Source organism: Schistocerca piceifrons, chromosome 4 (genome assembly GCF_021461385.2).
Source record: "Schistocerca piceifrons isolate TAMUIC-IGC-003096 chromosome 4, iqSchPice1.1, whole genome shotgun sequence".
Taxonomy (NCBI): Eukaryota; Metazoa; Arthropoda; class Insecta; order Orthoptera; family Acrididae; genus Schistocerca; species Schistocerca piceifrons.
Window position 1 is genome coordinate 332,195,498 of NC_060141.1, and position 21,278 is coordinate 332,216,775.

The window sequence follows — 21,278 nt, forward strand, 5'->3', positions numbered from 1 at the left end:
GCTAATCTCATTTCTGAATAATACATTTTCTATTCCCACGTTCAGATACTATCTGTTATATACATTTCTTCTGTACGTTTCCTTCTTTGATAAAAACGTTAGCCGAAAAATATTGCGAAAGACAGTTTTTGTCTTACATCTAGTCTTCAGCTTCATTCTTCGCTTTTGTAACAACACATTAATATCAAAAGTACCTAACTGATACACTACTGGCCATTAAAATTGCTACACCACGAAGATGACGTGCTACAGACGCAAAATTTAACCGACAGGAAGAAGCTACTGTGATATGCATATGATTAGCTTTTCAGAGCATTCACACAAGGTTGGCGCCGGTGGCGACACCTACAACGTACTGACATGAAGAAAGTTCCAACCGATTTATCATACACAAACAGCAGTTGATCGGCGTTGCCTGGTGAAACGTTGTTGTGATGCCTCGTGCAAGGAGGAGAAATGCGTACCATCACGTTTCCGACTTTGATGAAGGTCGAATTGTAGCCTATCGCGATTGCGGTTTATCGTACCGCGACATTGCTGCTCGCGTTGGTTCAAATGGCTCTGAGCGCTATGGGACTGTGGTCATTAGTCCCCAAGAACTTAGAACTACTTAAACCTAACTAACCTAAGGACATCACACACATCCATGCCCGAGGCAGGATTCGAACCTGCGACCGGAGCGGTCACGCTGTTCCAGACTGAAGCACCTAGACCGCACGACACACACCTGCCGGCTGCTCGCGTTGGTCGAGATCCAATGACTGTCAGCAGAATATGGAATCGGTGGGTTCAGGAGGGTAGTACGGAACGCCGTGCTGATCCCAACGGCCTCGTATCACTAGCAGTCGAGAAGACAGGCATCTTATCCGCATGGCTGTAACGGATCGTGCAGCCACCTCTCGATCCCTGAGTCAACAGATGCGGACGTTTGCAAGATAACAACCATCTGCACTAACAGTTCGACGAAGTTTGCAGGAGCATGAACTATCAGCTCGGAGAGCATGGCTGCGGTTACCCTTGACGCTGCATCACAGACAGGAGCGCCTGCATGGAGTACTCAACGACGAACCTGGATGCACAAATGGTAAAACGTCATTTTTTCGGATGAATACAGGTTCTGTCTACAGCATCATGATGGTCGCATCCGTGTTTGGCGTCATCGCGGTGAACGCACATTGGAAGCGTGTATTCGTCATCGCCATACTGGCGTATCACCCGGCGTGATGGTATGGGGTGCCATTGGTTACACGTCTCGGTCACCTCTTGTTCGCATTGACGGCACTTTCAATAGTGGACGTTACATTTCAGATGTTTTGCGACCCGTGGCTCTACCCTTCATTCAGTCCCTACGAAACCCTACATTTCAGCAGGATAATGCACGATCGCATGTTGCAGATCCTGTACGGGCCTTTCTGGATACAGAAAATGTTCGACTGCTGCCCTGGCCAGCACATTCTCCAGATCTCTCACCAATCGAAAACGTCTGGTCAATGGTGGCCGAGCAACTGGCTCGTCACAATACGCCAGTCACTACTCTTGAAGAACTGTGATATCGTGTTGAAGCTGCATGGGCAGCTGTACCTGTACACGCCATCCAAGCTCTGTTTGACTCAATGCCCAGGCGTATCAAGGCCGTTATTATGGCCATAGGTGGTTGTTCTGGGTACTGATTTCTGAGGATCTATGCACCCATATTGCTTGAAAATGTAATCACATGTCAGTTCTAGTATAATATATTTGTCCTATGAATACGCGTTTATCATCTGCATTTCTTCTTGGTGTAGCTATTTTAATGGCCAGTAGTGTAATATGCTAAGACCTGCGGTACCACTCTATCTTATACACTTAACCCTTTCGCTACGGTGAACTTCTGTAGACGTCGGGAGCGAATGTGCCGCCCAGCCGGTGGACTGCTGCAGTAGCTCCACCCCGCGTCGTATTTCTCCGCTTCACTGCGCTCGAGTCGTATGGAAGGTAGACCTATGCACCATCGAGCGGCTTTGTGCAAAGTCTGTAGTTAGAACAGATTCACTAGATGGCAGTTACATTCAGTTTCAAAGCTTTGGTTTCGCCTGAGTTGCATTGCTCATTTACCGCCTTGTCTCTCATCTGAAGTGATGTGTTGTTAACCTCAGTAAGTTTGTACTAGAACTGATGTGGCAGATAAGCGATATACTGTGGAGGAAGCTTTTTCTCTCATACCGAGTTGTGGCTTTGAAGATGAAGGCGAATCATCGGCCGAATCTGACGATGAACATGAAACACCAATAGTGGGTGCTTTTATATCAGGTACACGTGCTACTCCAGCTGTTCCATTGTCATCCCCAGACTTGGATTTGTGCACAGGCACGATACACAATATCAAAAACATGTGTGATTTGTATAAATATTTTCCCCAGGACAGAGTAGCGCCGCGGGGAGTGCGAAAAACGCGCCGTGCAGCGGACACGGCCGGGCGGGACTGGCGCTCGTCCACACCGCACGACGCAACAATCGCGGCGCCGCCATGAAAGGATTAATTAATTCACTGGAACTTTAATTACAGGTGTATTGCTGTCGGTATATGATTAAGACAATATGACCGTCCCTGTATTTGTGAGAATAACATAGTTTACGTTATGTACTCGTAAAAATAGAAACGATAAAATATAGACAATAAAACTGTACTTCGATAATGTTCTCGCTTGCCGAGCACGGGGTCCCGGGTTCGATTCTCGGCAGGGTCAGGGATTTTCACCTGCCTCGAGTTGACTGGGTGTTTTGTCGTCTTCATCATCATCATTTATCCCCATTACGGTCGGAGGAAGTCAATGGCAAACCACCTCCACTAGGACCTTGCCTAGTACGGCGGTGCGGGTCTCCCGCATCGTCCCCTACGCTCTGTTACGGAGTATGGGACATCATCATCATCATCATCAGTTTGATCTATAAACTCGCCTATAACAACATCTAAATATAAAAAAGGTGCATGTGTGCTGCCTGTTCTTTCGGACATGGCCGAAAGGACAGACAGCATACTAATAAATATATAAGCTTTGATGGCAAATAATGATACCTTCAGTGCTGATTTGAGCTCTTGCGGGAATCAGGTACGGCTGCGAGTAATGAGGATGCTGGACTGGGAGACACTACATATGCAGTGTATGTATAATGAAAATTTGGGTTGGATGGGAAGCGTGCTCAGATAGTCGAAGTTGTTAAAGCAACTGCTCACGAAAAACTGGAAATCCGGGTTTGAGTCCCGGTCATTTGGACTGGATGGGAAGCGTGCTCAGATAGTCGAAGTTGTTAAAGCAACTGCTCGCGAAAAACTGGAAATCCGGGTTTGAGTCCCGGTCTGGAAAATTTTCATTTGTCGCTGTTGGATTTATTTCAATTCCCAACTGCTCTCTGAGACCAGTGTGGCCTGAGCTCCCAGTCGGTGCACATCGACAGCAAAGAAAGATACGTATACAGCTTCTTTTCTGTGTTTACTTCGTAGATTCTTGCATAAATTGCGTGTGAATTTCGTATAGGAGGTGTAATTTCGAGTTTTAGTTACTGTAATCGTAAAGTCAGGCAGATTGTAGCGCAGTCGTTAGGCATTTGTACAGGTTAGTTCACACATTCTTATCTAGGCACAGACTCGTGTTTCAGTAACTGTTGTTCAACATCGATTAGAATGGACAGGGACTGTGATTGCTGTGTTCGGATGAGGGCTGAGTTGGCATCCCTTCGCTCACAGCTGCAGGCGGCGCTGACTTCGGTCACGCAGCTTGAGCCTGTTGCCAATGGGCACCACTATGGGGAGCCGGACTTTGGTATCACGGGGATGTCAACCTCGTCCCGTCTGCCCCCAGATCGGTCTGCCACTGTGGTTGCCCCGGTTGCTGCCCGCAGTGGGGCTAAGCCCTCGCCTGTGGTTGATTGAGAGGTCGTTCCAAGGCATGGCAGGCAGCGAAAGACGTCCCCGGAGGCTGATCAGATCCTGGCGGGGTCAGGGATTTTCTCTGCCTCGTGATGACTGGGTGTTGTGTGATGTCCTTAGGTTAGTTAGGTTTAAGTATTTCGAAGTTCTAGGGGACTGATGACCATAGATGTTAAGTCCCATAGTGATCAGAGCCATTTTGAGGGTGATCAGAAAGCCTCCCCGGTGCATCTGACAAACGGGTTTCAGGTACTGTCTCTGGCTGAGCTAGAGGCAGCTGCCTGCTCTGTTTCAGAGGATGATTCTCAGCCTTCAAGGTCTGGGCAGTCGCAGAGGGTGGGCTTATTGGTAGTTGGGAGCTCCAATGTTAGGCGTGTAATGGGGCCCCTTAGGGATATGGCGGCTAAGGAGGGGAAAAATCCAGTGTGCACTCCGTGTGCCTTCTGGGTGGAGTCATTCCTGATGTGGAAAGAGTCCTTCCGGATGCCATGAAGACCGCAGGGTGCAGCCAGCTGCAGGTGATGGCACATGTCGGCACTAATGACGTGTGTCGCTTTGGATCTGAGGAAATTCTCTCTGGATTCCAGCGGCTATCTGATTTGGTGAAGGCTGCCGGTCTTGCTTACGAGATGAAGGCAGAGCTCACTATCTGCAGCATCGTTGACAGAACCGACAGCGGACCTTTGGTGCAGAGCCGGGTGGAGGGTCTGAATCAGAGGCTCAGACGGTTTTGCGACCGTGTTGGCTGCAGATTCCTTGACTTGCGCCACAGGGTGGTGGGGTTTCGGGTTCCGCTGAATAGGTCAGGAGTTCACTACACTCAGCTGGCGGCTACACGGGTAGCGGAGGCTGTGTGGCATGGACTGGGCGGTTTTTTAGGTAAGAAGGCCTCGGGAAAGTATGGGGTGGGCTGCAATCTCAAAGGGTGCATGGCAAATACAGGACGTGCTTGGATCAAGGAACAGTCGGAAGTATAGTTGTAAATTGTTGTAGTTGTGCTGGGAAAGTCTCTGAGCTTCAAGCGGTTATAGAAAGTACAGAATCTGAAATCGTTATAGGTACAGAAAGCTGGCTAAAGCCTGAAATAAGTTCTGCAGAAATTTTTACGAAGTCTCAGACGGTGTTCAGGAAAGATAGATTAGGCAGAATTGGTGGTGCAGTGTTTGTGTCTGTCAGTAATGGTTTATCTTGTAGTGAAGTCGAAGTAAATACTCCGTGTGAATTGGTATGGGTGGAGGTTATACTTAACAGCCAAACTAAGTTAATAATTGGCTCCTTCTCCCGACCCCAGGCTCCGATGATATAGTTGCTGAACAGTTCAGAGGAAATTTGAGCCTCGTAACAAATAAATACCCCACTCATACGGTTATAGTTGGTAGGGACTTCAACCTTCCCTCGATATGTTGGCAAAAATACTTGTTCAAAACCGGTGGTAGGCAGAAAACATCTTCCGAGATATTCCTAAACGCTTCCTCCGAAAATTATTTCGAGCAGTTAGTCCACGAACCCACGCGAATTGTAAATGGTTGCGACAACACACTTGACCTCTTAGCCACAAACAATCCAGAGCTAATAGAGAGCATCATGACTGATACAGGGATTAGTGATCACAAGGTCGTTGTAGCTAGGCACAATACCGTTTCTTCCAAATCCACCAGAAACAAACGCAAAATAATTTTATTTAAAGAAGCGGATAAAGTGTCACTAGAAGCCTTCCTAAGAGACAATCTCCATTCCTTCCGAACTGACTATGCAAATGTAGACGAGATGTTGCTCAAATTCAAAGATATAGTAGCAACAGCAATTGAGAGATTCATACCTCATAAATTGGTAAGAGATGGAAATGATCCCCCATGGTACACAAAACAGATCCGAACGCTGTTGCAGAGGCAAATGAAAAAGCATATGAAGTTCAGAAGAACGCGAAATACCGAAGGTTGGCAAAAATTTACAGACGCGCGAAATTTGGCACGGATTTCAATGCGAGATGCCTTTAATAGGTTCCACAACGAAACATTGTCTCGAAATTTGGTAGAAAATCCGAAGAAATTCTGGTCGTATGTAAAGTACACAAGCGGCAAGACGCAGTCATTACCTTCGCTGCGCAGTGCCGATGGTAGTGTTACTGACGACTGCGCCGCTAAAGCGGAGTTATTGAATGCAGTTTTCCGAAATTCCATCACCAGGGAAGACGAATGGAATATTCCAGAATTTGAAACACGAACAGCTGCTAGCATGAGTTTCTTAGAAATAGATACCTTAGGGGTTGCGAAGCAACTCAAATCGCCTGATACGGGCAAGTCTTCAGGTCCAGATTGAATACCGATTAGGTTCCTTTCAGACTACGCTGATACAATAGCTACCTACTTAGCAATCATATACAACCGCTCTCTCACCGATAGATCTGTACCTATAGATTGGAAAATTGCGCAGGTCGCACCAGTGTTTAAGAAGGGTAGTAGGAGTAATCCATCTAACTACATACCTATATCGTTGACATCGATTTGCAGTAGGGTTTTGGAGCATATATAGTATTCAAACATTATGAATCACCTCGGAGGAAACGATCTATTCATACGTAATCAGCATGGTTTCAGAAAACATCGTTCTTGTGCAACGCAGCTAGTTCTTTATTCGCAAGAAGTAATGGCTGCTATCGACAGGGGATCTCAAGTTGATTCCGTATTTCTAGATTTCCGGAAAGCTTTTGACACCGTTCCTCACAAGCGACTTCTAATCAAGCTGCGGGCCTATTGGGTGTCGTCACAGTTGTGCGACTGGATTCGTGATTTCCTGTCAGGAAGGTCACGGTTCGTAGTAATAGACGGCAAATCATCGAGGAAAATTGAAGTGATATCAGGTGTTCCTCAGGGAAGCGTCCTGGGACCTCTGCTGTTCCTGATCTACATAAATAACCTGGGTGACGATCTGAGCAGTTCTCTTGGGTTGTTCGCAGATGATGCTGTAATTTACTGTCTAGTAAGGTCATCCGAAGACCAGTATCAGTTGCAAAGCGATTTAGAAAAGATTGCTGTATGGTGTGGCCGGTGGCAGTTGACGCTAAATAACGAAAAGTGTGAGGTGATCCACATGAGTTCCAAAAGAAATCCGTTGGAATTCGATTACTCGATAAATAGTATAATTCTCAAGTCTGTCGATTCAACAAAGTACCTGGGTGTTAAAAGTACGATCAACTTCAGTTGGAAAGACCACATAGATAATATTGTGGGGAAGGCGAGCCAAAGGTTGCGTTTTATTGGCAGGACACTTAGAAGGTGCAACAAGTCCACTAAAGAGACAGCTTACACTACACTCGTTCGTCCTCTGTTAGAATATTGCTGCGCGGTGTGGGATCCTTACCAGGTGGGATTGATGGAGGACATCAAAGGGTGCAAAATAAGGCAGCTCGTTTTGTATTACCACGTAATAGGGGAGAGAGCGTGGCAGATATGATACGCGAGTTGGGATGTAAGTCATTAAAGCAAAGACGTTTTTCGTCGCGGCGGGATCTATTTGCGAAATTTCAGTCACCAACTTTCTCTTCCGAATGCGAAAATATTTTGTTGAGCCCAACCTACATAGGTAGGAATGGTCATCAAAACAAAATAAGAGAAATCAGAGCTCGAACAGAAAGGTTTAGGTGTTCGTTTTTCCCGCGCGCTGTTCGGGAGTGGAATGGTAGAGAGATAGTATGATTGTGGTTCGATGAACCCTCTGCCAAGCACTTAAATGTGAATTGCAGAGTAATCATGTAGATGTAGATGGAATTTCTCATTCGCCATTGTATGTTTATTTCAGAAGAGATTTGTGCAAAGAATAATTCGCTGGTATACATTTATCTGGACTACTCGGGATATTATCACACTTTGTCTCGTCCAAGGGCTGCTTTGACTTTAAAAAAGTTACTCTACTTTTGACGTACCTCGAGACAGAATGCAACGCCATCATATTGCCGATGAATCGGACGTTATAGTTCCGTACGTGTATGTAAGGTTTACGGCTGTCAGTAATATTTTATGTATAGCATCTGAATAGTTTTTGATATACAGATCACGAATTTAATGGAAATCTGATAGTAAATACAAGAAAATGACTCGTGCCGTCAGTGCCCTTGGCAGTTGATGCCTGTCTACTTCTGAAAAAACGTATCCCAAATCCACTGTAACACCTTCTCGATTTCTTCATTAGGCTGTCTTCATTACTGTTTTACTAACATCATTCACAAGTTAATCGAAGAAAAGGACCAAACAGCATAATAATGCATTTCCTTGAAGAGCAGTCTCTTGATTAAAATCGATTACGAACTTCCTTACTACACAACTTCACATACAATTTTCTCAAGTTAATTATTGTGTCTTTCAATGACATGAAAGTCAAGACTAAAATAGATCATCGTAGTTAAATCAGAACAACGAACAGATGTAACATTTTCTCATTTTATGACAACTGAAAAACAATTCTGGTGGAATTCTTCCACTTTTACCAGAATATACTCACTGTTATTTGTTTCTGGAAATTTGCTAACTAATTTGATTGCCCATTACAGTTAACAACTCACTTGATGCTCGTATTGCAGGGACGAGATAAATCTTGCTGTGCTGTCTCTTACTGAAAATGGTGACCTCACTAAACTGAAGAATCGGTGGTGGTACGACCGTACGGAATGCAAGCACAGCGACAAACAGGTAATGAGCGCCGCTTAAGTTCACTACACGCTACTGATGTTTACCGTAGTAGATAACTTATCTTTAAAATAATACTAAAGATATAATGTCAAATCCTTTAAGTGTCCTCTATAACATGCTGCCGTAGACATTCTATTTGTGTTATCAGCGTTAGTCTTTTTACCACAACAGTTTCTTGAAAGTTCATTGATAACCATTTTCTTCTTTTTTTTTTTTGTACTTCTAGTCTCATGTTAAATTTCACAAAACTGCAAATGTGTTGGACGTCTGTTCTCTTTAATCACACCTTCTACTCTTGCAGCCATTACAACTTCAATATCTGAGGAGTAAATACACTGACAAACCAAAACATTTTGACCATTGCCCAACGCAACGTTAAGTGGAGCCTGGTGGCGTTCCGGGCACATGATGCGGTAAGAAAAGTACGTAAGCCGAGCAGACCTGGACGGACGATCACCCTAGCGAAAATATGGGCTGCAAATTGGGAAATCCATTGAGATAAGCAACTTCGACAAAGGGCAAGTCTTCCGAAGTAAGAATGATTTCAGGTGTGCCGCAGGGGAGTGTCGTAAGACCGTTGCTACTCACACTATACGTAACTGACCTTGTGGATAACATCGGAAGCTCACTAAGGCTTTTTGATGCTGTAGTATATAGAGAGGTTGCAACAACGGAAAATTGTACTGAAATGCAGGAGGATCTGCAGCGAACTGATGCATGGTGCAGGGAATGGCAATTGAATCTCAATGTAGACAAGTGTAATGCGCTGCGAATACATAGAAAGAAAGATCCCTTATCATTTAGCTACAATATAGCAGGTCAGCAACTGGACGCACTTAATTTCATAAATTATCTGAGAGTAGGCATTAGGAGTGATTTAAAATGGAATGATCATATAATCAGATGCCAGACTGAGATTCATTGGAAGAATCCTAAGGAAATGCAATCCGAAAACAAAGGAAGTAGATTACAGTACATTTGTTCGCCCGCTGCTTGAATGTTGCTCACCAGTGTGGGATCCGTACCAGATAGGGTTGATAGAAGAGATAGAGAAGATCCAACGGAGAGCAGCGCGCTTCGTTACAGGATCATTTAGTAAACGCGAAAGTGTTACGGAGATGATAGATAAACTCCAGTGGAAGACCCTGCAGGAGAGACGCTCAGTTGCTCGGTACGGGCTTTTGTTGAAGTTTCGAGAACATACCTTCACCGAGGAGTCAAGCAGTATATTGCTCCCTCCTACGTATACCTCGCGAAGAGACCATGAGGATAAAATCAGAGAGATTAGAGCCCACACAGAGGCATACCGACAATCTTTCTTTCCACGAACAATACGAGACTGGAATAGAAGGGAGAACCGATAGAGATACTCAAAGTACCCTCCGCCACATACTGTCAGTTGGCTTGCGGAGTGTGGATGTAGATGTAGATAATGCAGAGCCTGTGAACGAGTATCTCGTAAACGCCGAAGCTGATGGAATGTTCACGTACCCCTGTCCTGAACATCTACGCAGAGAGATAGATGGGTAGTGAAACTACCACTAGGTGCTAAATGGTTGGACGTCCACGATTTTTCACATAAGGTGGGGTTCAGAAGCTTCTCTGCTCTGCAAAATAGGATAGATCTGTGGCATTTTTGGCTAATGAGCACAATGCTAGTGCACCCACAAGTGTTTCGGAGCACACGTTCATCATGCGTTGTTGAACATGGAGCTCCGCAGCACACCATCCCTCTGTGTTCACATGTTGTCCCAACGACATCATTAATTATGATTGCAGTGGGCACGAGACCATCGGAGTTCGATCTTCCATCAATGCAAATATGTCGGCTCTTCGGGTGAATCACATTTTTACTAACTAGGTCACAGGTCGTCTCCACAAACGCCGTATCGAGGTGAACGACGGCTCTAAAGTGCAGTGCACGACGGACGCAGGCTGGTGGAAGCAGTATTGTGCTATGGGAGGCATTCTCCTGCGCTTGCAGTGGATTAGTAATCGAAGACATGCTGACAGCTGCGAACCACCGTCTTCCCTTCATGCTCAATGTCTTCCCCGACGGCGATGTCATCCTTCAGCAGTATAATTGTCCGTGTCTCGGAACCAGAACCATGTTACAGTGGTCTGAGGAACGTTATAGTGAACTGACGTTGATGTCTCGGCGATCAAATTCGCCTGATGTAAACTCCATGGAACCCGTCTGGGTCTCTGTCGGCCGCCACCTAAACGTACGCAAACTAAGACTCGCTATTTGCGCGAATTACATGACCTGTGTATAGAATCCAAAGCCACATACCTTCACAAACCTACCAGCAAACAATAGGTTCCCTGATACAATCAGCGATGTTCTTCGTTGCAGCCGGCCGAAGTGGCCGTGTGGTTAAAGGCGCTGCAGTCTGGAACCGCAAGACCGCTACGGTCGCAGGTTCGAATCCTGCCTCGGGCATGGATGTTTTTGATGTCCTTAGGTTAGTTAGGTTTAAGTAGTTCTAAGTTGTAGGGGACTAATGACCTCAGCAGTTGAGTCCCATAGTGCTCAGAGCCATTTGAACCATTCTTCGTTGCAAAGAGGTACAAACCAGCTATTAAGCAGGTGGTCAAAATGTTTTTGTACATCAGTGTATGACCACAATGTTCATAAACATATTTGAATTCGTCCGCAAAAAAGATAAAGATGTTAGAATATAAATGAGATACTGGATCAGCTTATGCGTCATATTTATTCCAGCCTGAGCTCGTTAGACAATCAGTCCCCAAATGTCAATCATGTCGAATAGCCGTGAAGTTAGAGCACCGAATATTTTATGGAAGTTACTGAAATATTATAAAGAAAACACTTGAACACGTACTTCTAAGTAGTCAGGTTGTGGAAAAGTGAACAAACGAAATTTAATGTTTAATGGTGAATGTGAGACATATAGTAACCTCAGCTTCGAAACAGACTGACGGAAAAGGAACTTGCAAGGTGAGTATATCGAAGGATATCTATTTAAGTGTCTGTAATGTATCATCCATAGTTACGTGACTTTGCAGTCACTGATTTTTCACACGCTGTTGTGACGAATCAAACTGGGTATTTTATAAGGGGCAGCCAATGAAAACGGGACGGATGGCAAAAAAACAAGTAAACTATTTGTTATATCAAAAGTAATCGCCACGACTATTAATACATCTATCTTAATGTGAAACAAGACCGTCAATGTCTGTAAGGAATGTCTGTTTAAAATGTCTGTTTGCAGTGGACCACGGAACCATAATTGTACCGAGGCGTGCATCCCTTGGTCCGAAGTAGATCGACTGTCACCAATGTCTTGCTTCAGGGAATCAAAAATATGGGACTCGCATCGGGAGAGATCAGGACTGTGTGGAGGATGTCTAAGGGCTTCCCAGCAAAACTCCTGCAGCGTAGTCGAAACGTTCTTGGCATTATTTTGTGGGCCCACCACTTGAGATTTTCGTATTTCTGGAGCCCTGGAGATAGACATTCCTGGTGGTTGATTTGCTTCAGTAGAAGAGGTACACGTCTGGGTACAGTTATGGTTCAGTAGTCAACTGCAAACATGTTTCCATGAAGGCAGTGACCTGCTTGTCCAACAATGGGATAAACATATTAAGAGTTATGGCGATTACTTGTGAAATAATAAACAGTTTACTTACTTTTTCCATGTTTCTCGTTTTCAGTTGACCGCCTCTTACACGACGGGATACCAAAAAAACGGAATTACTTTTTGTAAAAAGTTATATATTTTCAAATTGTTTATAAAACAGCCTCATCCCCTTCAAAATACCCTATACTACAACCAACACATTTGTCCCACTGGTGCTTCCACTATCCGAAACATTTTTTTAGTCATCTTTAGAAATGGCTGACAGAACCTCCCTCGTTTTTTTCTTGACTTTTTCAATGTTGTCAAATCGGCATCCTTTCATGCCCTTTTTCATGCATGGAAATAAGAAGAAGTCGTACAGAGATAGATCAGGCGAGTAAGGTGCTTGGGGGCAGCGGAACCATGCCATTTTAGCCAAAAACTGTCTAACAGAAATGGCTGTGTGTAGGTGCGTTGTCGTGGTGGAAGAACCAGTCTCCTGTCTGCCACAAATCGGGCTAAACCGAGCTCCAAGATAACCCGCTAATCTCTGACAGTTGATCAATTGTCTGTCGACAGTCTGTGAGCACGAACTCTCAATTTTTTTCAATATTTGGGTCGATTCGGGCAGTTGATGTGCATCCAGAACGAGGTTTGTTATCAATCGACATGTCACCATTTTTAAATCGAGCAAACCACTGGTATACTTGATTTTTTCCAGAAGTGTCATCGTGGTCAGCCGTTTCAACACTAAAACAGTTCCAGCAGCATTACTACCGAGCAGAACACAAAATTTCACAGCTGCACGCTGTTCACTTACTTATCATCATAAAAAACGAAACAAGAACAAAAACAATCACTGCAGGGGAACAGAACAAGCCAGCTCGACAACACACGCGGCACTGAACTGGCAATGAGTTGCGATATACACGCCTAGCGGTAGACGTTTAAGAATTCTATCATCCCACATAACAGCATTGGCATATATCTTATCATGAACACGCTTTCCAGAAAGCTCAAAAAAATTTGATTTGATTTGTGACTCTTGGTTTCTTCACAGGATGCATCCCGAAACGAACTTTCGCTGAGCAACGTCGCAGGCATTTTCTACATACTTATAGGCGGCCTCTTACTGGCAATGGCGGTAGCCTTGCTGGAATTTTGTTACAAGTCTCACATGGAAGCAAGCAAAACAAAGGTATGTTGGCATATGAACAAAAACACTGTGTGTGCTAGCATAACTATATTCTCCTTGCGGTCTGCACGAACAAACGTTCTGTAAGAATAATTACTGTTTATTCAATAAAACTGTGGGACACAACGCATATATCCGTTGTGGGCACCTGTCAGATGAATTTGCTTGTTTACCGATCTCTGTTGTAGTTGTAGGCTTTATAAGAAATCACGTGTTAGAATTAGCGAACATGAACTGAACGCCGTTCTACTTCTCAATTTGTTGTTGTGCTTGTAAATCTCAGCACCTCGAGGACTGCAAAAATCTGTACTGTATAAATAAAAATAGCAGCAAGAGCGTTTTTTGTCGAATAATTAGAGAATTTTTACTTTGAATCAGGAGTTCCTAAAGGCGCCTGTAATTTAGGAAATAACGTGAAGAATGAAGCATAGTAAATATCGAAATTTTACGTGTATTTCACATTCAGCCCAGTGGGAAGAACACACGATTGAATTCCAAGGTGATGCCTATATCACCTACAAAAGTAATCACGTATTCATTAAACTATATTGAAATGCGAAATTTAGTATTTAGAGACCTGTGGCAGCAACAGTGGCTCTAAACCGAACTGAGCTTAGGTGGTTGATATGAGTACATCATGCCATGCTTCAATAGTACCAGCGCTCATCAATCGTAGGGGCGAGTTCCTGCCTCGTAAAACAATTCATTTGGCAATATTTACCGTTGTCCGGTGCCGAAGTCAATCTTTTTCACCTAGGTTTTTTTCCGTCAAGAACAGCAAGCTCCACGGCCGTATTAATGAGATGCAAGACAGGAGAAAGGGCTGCAATGATAGTAAATTTTTTATCTGTTTATTGCAGGTCGATTTCAGCTGCTGTCAACCTATGTTCAGTCCAACTATATTCAAGTCATGATGGCTCATGGTAAATTAAATCGCACATGATTCTTCACTTACATTACAAATAACAAATAGTTAAACTGTCAACTGTTTCTTATTTGTAATGGCAGTTTGCTACCATGAGCTATTTTATTGACGAGTCGTCATAACTTGAATATAGCTGCACTGAAGATAGCCAACCCGTATCTGAAATCGATCTGCAGTATACAGATTAAAAATTTACCACCGATGCTGCCCGTCCTCCTATCTTGGGTCTTTTTCACTTGGTTAAATCCATTTAATTAATCTATTTTTTGCATCTCTGCAACTACTTACAGTGTGTCAAGTAGGAGCATGGTCAACATTACACATAGATGGTAAAAGGTGTCGCCTTAGTTCTTTCACAGTCCATAAAAAGGAACGTTTGTCCTTGGTTTCAAGCACGTCTCGGAGGTGTGAAGCAATTATCGACGCTGTGGGTGACAGAATGTATTATTAATTATAACAGCATTCAAAAATGCTGTTCATATATGATGTATGTACATTTTTTAGTTTGTTATCAAATTCATTTTCCTGCTGATTGACCCCACCACGATCTTACTGAACAGACTGTAAGTCTGTGGAGGAATTAGATATGAGCACTGAAATTTTGTGTACAGCTTAAACTTTTTTGGTCCAGAAACGATCCTGTGGAGCAGCAATTATTCACAGTGTCATTTTATTTAAGTCTATTGAAAGTGGCCCTTTTTACTAAAGTTTGTTGTTAAGTGTTAAATTAGTAAACTGACCTAATTTCCCGTTCATTTTACTAATACTCTTTTTAACATCATGTCTTCTCGTTTGTAGCTAATGCAGTTTCCGTTCCGTTTACAGATGTCACTCTCTGATGCCATAAAGGCAAAAGCTCGGTTAACTATAGGAGGAGGAATGGATTTCGACGGAGGAAGGGTAAGTTATTCTAAATACTAAAAAAAGCTCCTCTTGAAGCTTTACGGTAGACTTAAATACAAAAGATATCTCAAGAGTAATATAAAAACGAATATCGTTTAGTTTCACATTGTGCAAACGGATCGTGCTAAGGGGCAAGTCAATAAGTAAAGGTGGTTTATTTCTACATCATAGGATGACAGCACTAAAATAACTCTGACATGCTCTAACCTCACTGTCGTTCTCGTGCGTTAACTGTGTTGGTTCAGTGAATAGTTCTATTTCGAAGTGATTTCGAAGTATTTTACTGTGAGTAGCTCATTTTCCGTACGCATCAAGGGAGAAATTAGGCAAGTGACTCCATTTTTGCACTCTGTAGGGACGAAAACTGATGAGAATATTCGCAGAGTGTAGAAGAAGTATAAACATAGCTCTCCTAGGTAAAAAAAAATTGCGAGAATATCAATCACTTTAAAAGTGAAAGCGCGTCTTTCTGCGTGAAGAACGTTTGGATAGGCCGTCCACTTCGAAAACAGACAGTTACATCATGATGATCGTCGTGGCAGAATTAATGATACTGCGCATGAGCGGAACAGTAGTCGGGGCCCAGTATTTTCAGATGTCCATGTATAAATTACCACAAAGTTTATGCCTATTGGGCACCACGTCAACTTACAAAAGAGAAACACGAACACCAGCATTTGGAAATGTTGAAATCACATTTAATTCGTTTTGAAGAGTAAGAAGAAAACATTCTCAATCGCATAGTAGCCACTGATTGGTTGTGGATCCGTTATTATGAACCACAGAGTAAGCAACAGAGCATGGCGTGGAAACATCAATCTTCGCCTACAGTGAATAAGCTCGAAAGCCAAGCTTCTGCAGGAAAGTTGATAACAGTGTTTCAGGATATGAAATGTCCACTGCTGATTCATTATATTCCTAAAGCTCAAACACCGAATAGTGACAGCTACTGTTAGGTATGCGAGATCAGAAACCCAAAATCTAAAAAAAAAAAAAAAAAAAAAAAAAAAAAAAAATAAAATGGGTAATGCCCATCTTCGAAGAGCGTGGAAAACAATCTCGTGCATTCAGGATGTTGGCTTTGAGCTGCTAGTTTACACCATGTACAGTCCTGACCTAACTCAAAGTGACTGTCACCTTTTGCGGACGCCACTGAAACCACAAAGCTTCTTCCACGAGGAAATTAGGAAGTTTGCTATGAGATGGACCAAGTGTATAAAGGCTGAAAGAATTTGTTAAGAGAACTGATATTTCCTGCAATTTTGGTTTCCAATGAAATGTTTCTTTTTTAAAAAAATACTTTTACTTTTTGATTTGCCCTCGTAGAACGAACTTTGTCACAAAAGCGTATGCTAAATAGAGTCTTGAGCTCACTTTTTCAATGGCTCTGAGCACTATGGGACTAAACTTCTGAGGTCATCAGTCCCCTAGAACTTAGAACTACTTAAACCTAACTAACCTAAAGACATCACACACATCCATGCCCGAGGCAGGATTCGAACCTGCGATCGTAGCGGTCGCACGGCTCCAGACTGCAGCGCCTAAAACCGCTCACTTTTACATTCGCTCTACTGACTTATCCAATATTTCCATTGATCCGTCGCTAAGCCTTATCTCCTATCCTACTTCTGCCTTCACAGACACTACTGAGGCACACGATACAATAGATCCTGATGTCCTGAGCTCTGCTTGTACATTCGTTTTCTTCATAATGCCTGGGTCTGTTTTCGAACGTGTGCCTGGTAGAGTTTCCCTATTACGTAGCTTAAGAAAATGCGTTTATGCATAACGAAAAGTCGCTTACTATTTTTCAAGTCTTGTGCTCTACACATGCTGTGTGTTTATGATCAGCGTATGCGTTTCAATAAAAAGTCGACTTCCCACAACGTTTCGATTGTACATTACTGTTATTATGTCTTCCGAACTGGATGTGCACGCTCAGGGAAATTTAACTGCTGGTACTGTCATAGAATGTTATCCGACACCTGGAACTGATGCTTGTCATTGCACGAAATCACAAGATTTTTTCCCCACCATTCCAAGCAAGTTGACTGAATTTGCATAAATCGTCAAATATCATAATTCATTTTCCTCAGACTAAACGCCCAGCTCAGTGCCTTGGTTCAGTATTAAAGTGCTTAGTGTTTTCCCTAGTTTCACACACTAACATTTGATTAACTCTCAAGTATTAGTAAGTTCATTGAAATTTTGAATGACATTCTGTGAAATTTTGAACCCGATTCAGAAATTGCTAGCAGCTTCTTTGAAATTTTGAAACATATTATTTAAATTTTGAACCATCACACTGAAATGTGATTTTAGCTTTCGCGTTAAAGGATCCTGCTCCTCGAACCTGGCTGTAATTGGATATGAAATCAAACTACTCTTTATTTCATTTCTCTGAAAGCACTACAGTGACCTTATTGCAGAAATGTTTTCGTTTGGAATGTCACACATGAGGAACACCGAGTCTATAGTCGCGTCAAAGCGGTTTTGTTTCTTTGCAAAGAAATTTTTGACAGACCGAAGGTCACGCTTAAGTACTTTCATTAATCCTTGAAGTGACAAAATATTCTATCCCGCTTAACAATTAAGTACACGTCACTACATACTTTTTGCACAACTTATTATGTATTTCTAAGTCCACCATGAATTCTGGGATGGTGCTGAAAAAGTATGAAAAAACTGCAGGAAATTAGCAATCGCAACTTTTGTTAGTAGACGTATGTCATCGGAGGAGGATATTCCTAAGGACAGGGTTCACAACCAACTTTAGGAAAGCATATAAATCTATCTTTGCAGCCGCTTCAGTATCAGAGTCAGTTCCAAAACTTTTATGAAACGTTTTTTCAAACACAGAATAAGTCTACCTTACCTGTTTCATCTCTTAATAGACATTTCACCCACTGTTCCGTATGACGCATTGTTACCCAGACTACCATCAATTTCTGTAGTAGGATTTGAAACTGTAGAAATAGTAATTACATCATCTGGATCAGTCTCCTCCAACCTGTAAACTTTCTGTGTGCTTTTCTGTAACCTATTCCCATCAGTTCATTACACGATCGCGCAGAACTTCATCTGACATGGAACTGTACCACCTGGATGAAGCCATTCTTATAGATCTAAAAGAAATATTTACGACTGTAGGTATGAGCCCTACAACTGTAAAAACGAACCAAAAGAGCCTAAAAAATTCAAGTATGTGTATAAGCTCTTTGCATCATGTTGCATATTTTCAATAATGATCATATACGGGAAGTCATGCGAGACACATGTAAAAAAATCAAGTAAACTATTTATTATTAACTGTTACTACATTTATCCCACTGTGAGATAAGACTGTCATTCATGGAAAAAATGTTTGCGGTTGCCTAGGTAACCATGTTTGTACCCAGGCGTGCACCACTTCGTCCGAAGGAAATCGATGGCCACGACCTTCTTTCTTCAGGACTCCAAAAATATGGAAATCGCTTGGGGAGAGAGCTGACCTACATGAAGGAAGTGCAAGAGCTTACCAACAAAAATTTTGCAGCGTAGCCGAAACAATCTTGGCAACTTATGTACCCACCCTGTGCAATTTCTAAGTTTTGGAACACTGGAGAAAGATATTCATGGCCGTCGATTTTCTTCGGTGGGAGAAGTATATGCCTGGCACAGTCATGGTTTCGTAGGCAACCGCAAAACATTTTTCCATGTGGGCTCTGAACGTCATGTCTCTCAGTGGAAGAAATGTATTAACAGTTACGGCGATTGCTTTTGAAATAATTGTTTACTTACTTTTCTCCGTTTGCTTCATTTTCATTTGACTGCCACATAAACATATGCACTGTCAGCGGTAACAATTTTTCATATCTCAGCGGCCAAAATAGTTGGGATAATTTGTGAAACAATCTTACCTGCAATGTTCATTCTTCATTAGAAGAAGCATTTCACTGCATATAATCAGTAAAATTGTATGTAACTAGGAACTGAATTCACCAATTTATTTGCTTACTTGTACGGCTCAGAAGAAAACTAGCTGTAAATATGATTCACAAATAACTCCCGTAGAGATTTCATACTTCATAATACAGGATATGTTACTGAACTGAAATAACCTTCGTTTATATCTAAAGCTATCAGACGAGTGAATTCACTGGTGACATAATACGCTAGCTGAACATGAAACCAGATCTGAAGTAGAGTGCTTCAAAGACCGCTGATAAACATTCATACCATTGTTCGTTGATAGCTCAAGGCTACCGACTTAGAAACGTAAAAATGGCAATCACACTTATCAGAGAAACTATTGTGAATATATTAATACAGTACAATATATTTTTTGTAATACATAAAGTCGTATATTGCATTTAAGACCATTAATATCTATATTTACTAGTATCACTTAAAGAGTTAAGTGCAGAAGTTATCAGTTGGACTGGCTTAGATCACAATAAGGAAAAAGACTTTACAGATCAAAGTCAGTTCAGTTGTAATGATTGTTTGAGCACTGAACTTCTGAAAAATCATTGGTTGCCCATAAAAGTCTTGTAAATCCCACACCCCATTAAATGGCTTGTTACCTTTTGCGTTAAATGTTTATGAAAAAACTGTTTAAAGTAATGATCTGTGACTGTGGATTCGTGTAGTGATATGTTCTCTTATGTTTACAGTACTATGCCCCAGCTCACCGAATCAACAACACAAAGATGGACCAACCTCACTGCAACACGCACACTCAAGTCTGAAGAGAGCGTATTCGAGAAGTGTTATAGGATACATCACGTGACGTCTAGGCGTGCAATAATGCACGAAGATAATTCGTGCGTTGACGAAGTTCCCCGTAAAGTGAATGTGAAGGAGGAAACTTCACACAAGCAGTACAAATGTTAATGCAGTAATTTTCATAAGATTTTATACGTAAGAAGAACTATTTGTTACATACAGCGGGATTATATTTTTCTTCAGTTACACATAATTTCCTTTTCTTATTCCAGTGATTTGAACAGTGAAACTGCCTGGAAGATTAAAACTGTGTGCCGGACCGAGACTCGAACTCGGGAACTTTGCCTTCCGCGGGCAAGTGCTCGGTCCAGCACACAGTTTTAATCTGCCAGGAAGTTTCATATCAGCGCACACTCCGCTGCAGAGTGAAAATCTCATTCTGGATTTGAACAGTCTTCATAAATCGAGTACTATGAAGGACTGTAATTTCTGTTGATAAATGATGTTAATATTAATAATAAACTATTAAAGATGGAAGACGGTAACTTAAATTCTAAAAGAAACTGATAGTGCTTTGTCACGGGTAAAGATATGTCTATGGGATAAAGACGCTCTCTTTTCACAGATTGCAGATCCAATGCTAAATTTTTTATCAAACTTCAGAGAAACACACAGTAATAATATGCAATGTATATACACTAAATATATATAATTATTTCATTTGTATAAACATCGTTGATAAATCTGCACTATGTTCATCTGGCACAAATATCACCTTTTACCCACTGAAATCCCCGTACTTGTTCTTTAAACGCAATAAAAAACATTCAGAAATACATGTTTGCTTACAGTTAATAGTAGCAAAAGGAAATGTTTTTGAAACTCGTCACAGAGTGTATTATGTATTTTGAATAAATGGAATTGTTTGTGTACAGTTTCTTTCTTTCCTGCAATAGTCATAAAAACGTATTATTCAGCCCAGTTACATATTTATTAAACATTTACAGATGACTTAATGTGTCTACGAACTGATTCTAATTCTCATTACAGCAGCTATTTTCATAACAGAACATCGTAGTGTCTCCCTTGTACTATTAAACAGCCTACTATTTTCAGTATAAACCAAAATACTATCCACACAGGGAAGCGTACTCTTTTAATCTATCTATATCCGGATCCCGCTCCAGCTACTGCCGGGTCTGGGTTCTGACGAGTCCTCTCCATTTGGCTCCGTCCTCCCACCACTTTTCTTCCTCCACTTGCTGCCAGGTCACACCTCTCCTTTCCACAGATATTCTCACTCCCATCCATTTTCCACCGTGTTCTTGGGCGCCCTCTATGTCTTTTCCCATCCATCTTTAGTTCTTCCATA

General features: G+C 42.2%; 1 protein-coding gene across 1 annotated transcript in view; it reads left to right on the top strand.

Annotated features, from left to right (window-relative positions):
- The window catches only part of LOC124795262 (glutamate receptor 1-like), a 396,377-nt gene extending 375,756 nt beyond the window's left edge, over window positions 1-20,621 (top strand). The window contains exons 16-19 of the mRNA XM_047259207.1: window positions 8,484-8,592; window positions 13,237-13,374; window positions 15,122-15,196; window positions 19,855-20,621. Coding sequence (XP_047115163.1) covers window positions 8,484-8,592; window positions 13,237-13,374; window positions 15,122-15,196; window positions 19,855-19,929 — 397 coding nt within the window. The 3' untranslated portion in view covers window positions 19,930-20,621. The remainder of the gene's footprint in view (window positions 1-8,483; window positions 8,593-13,236; window positions 13,375-15,121; window positions 15,197-19,854) is intronic.
- The last annotated feature ends 657 nt before the right edge of the window (window positions 20,622-21,278 follow it).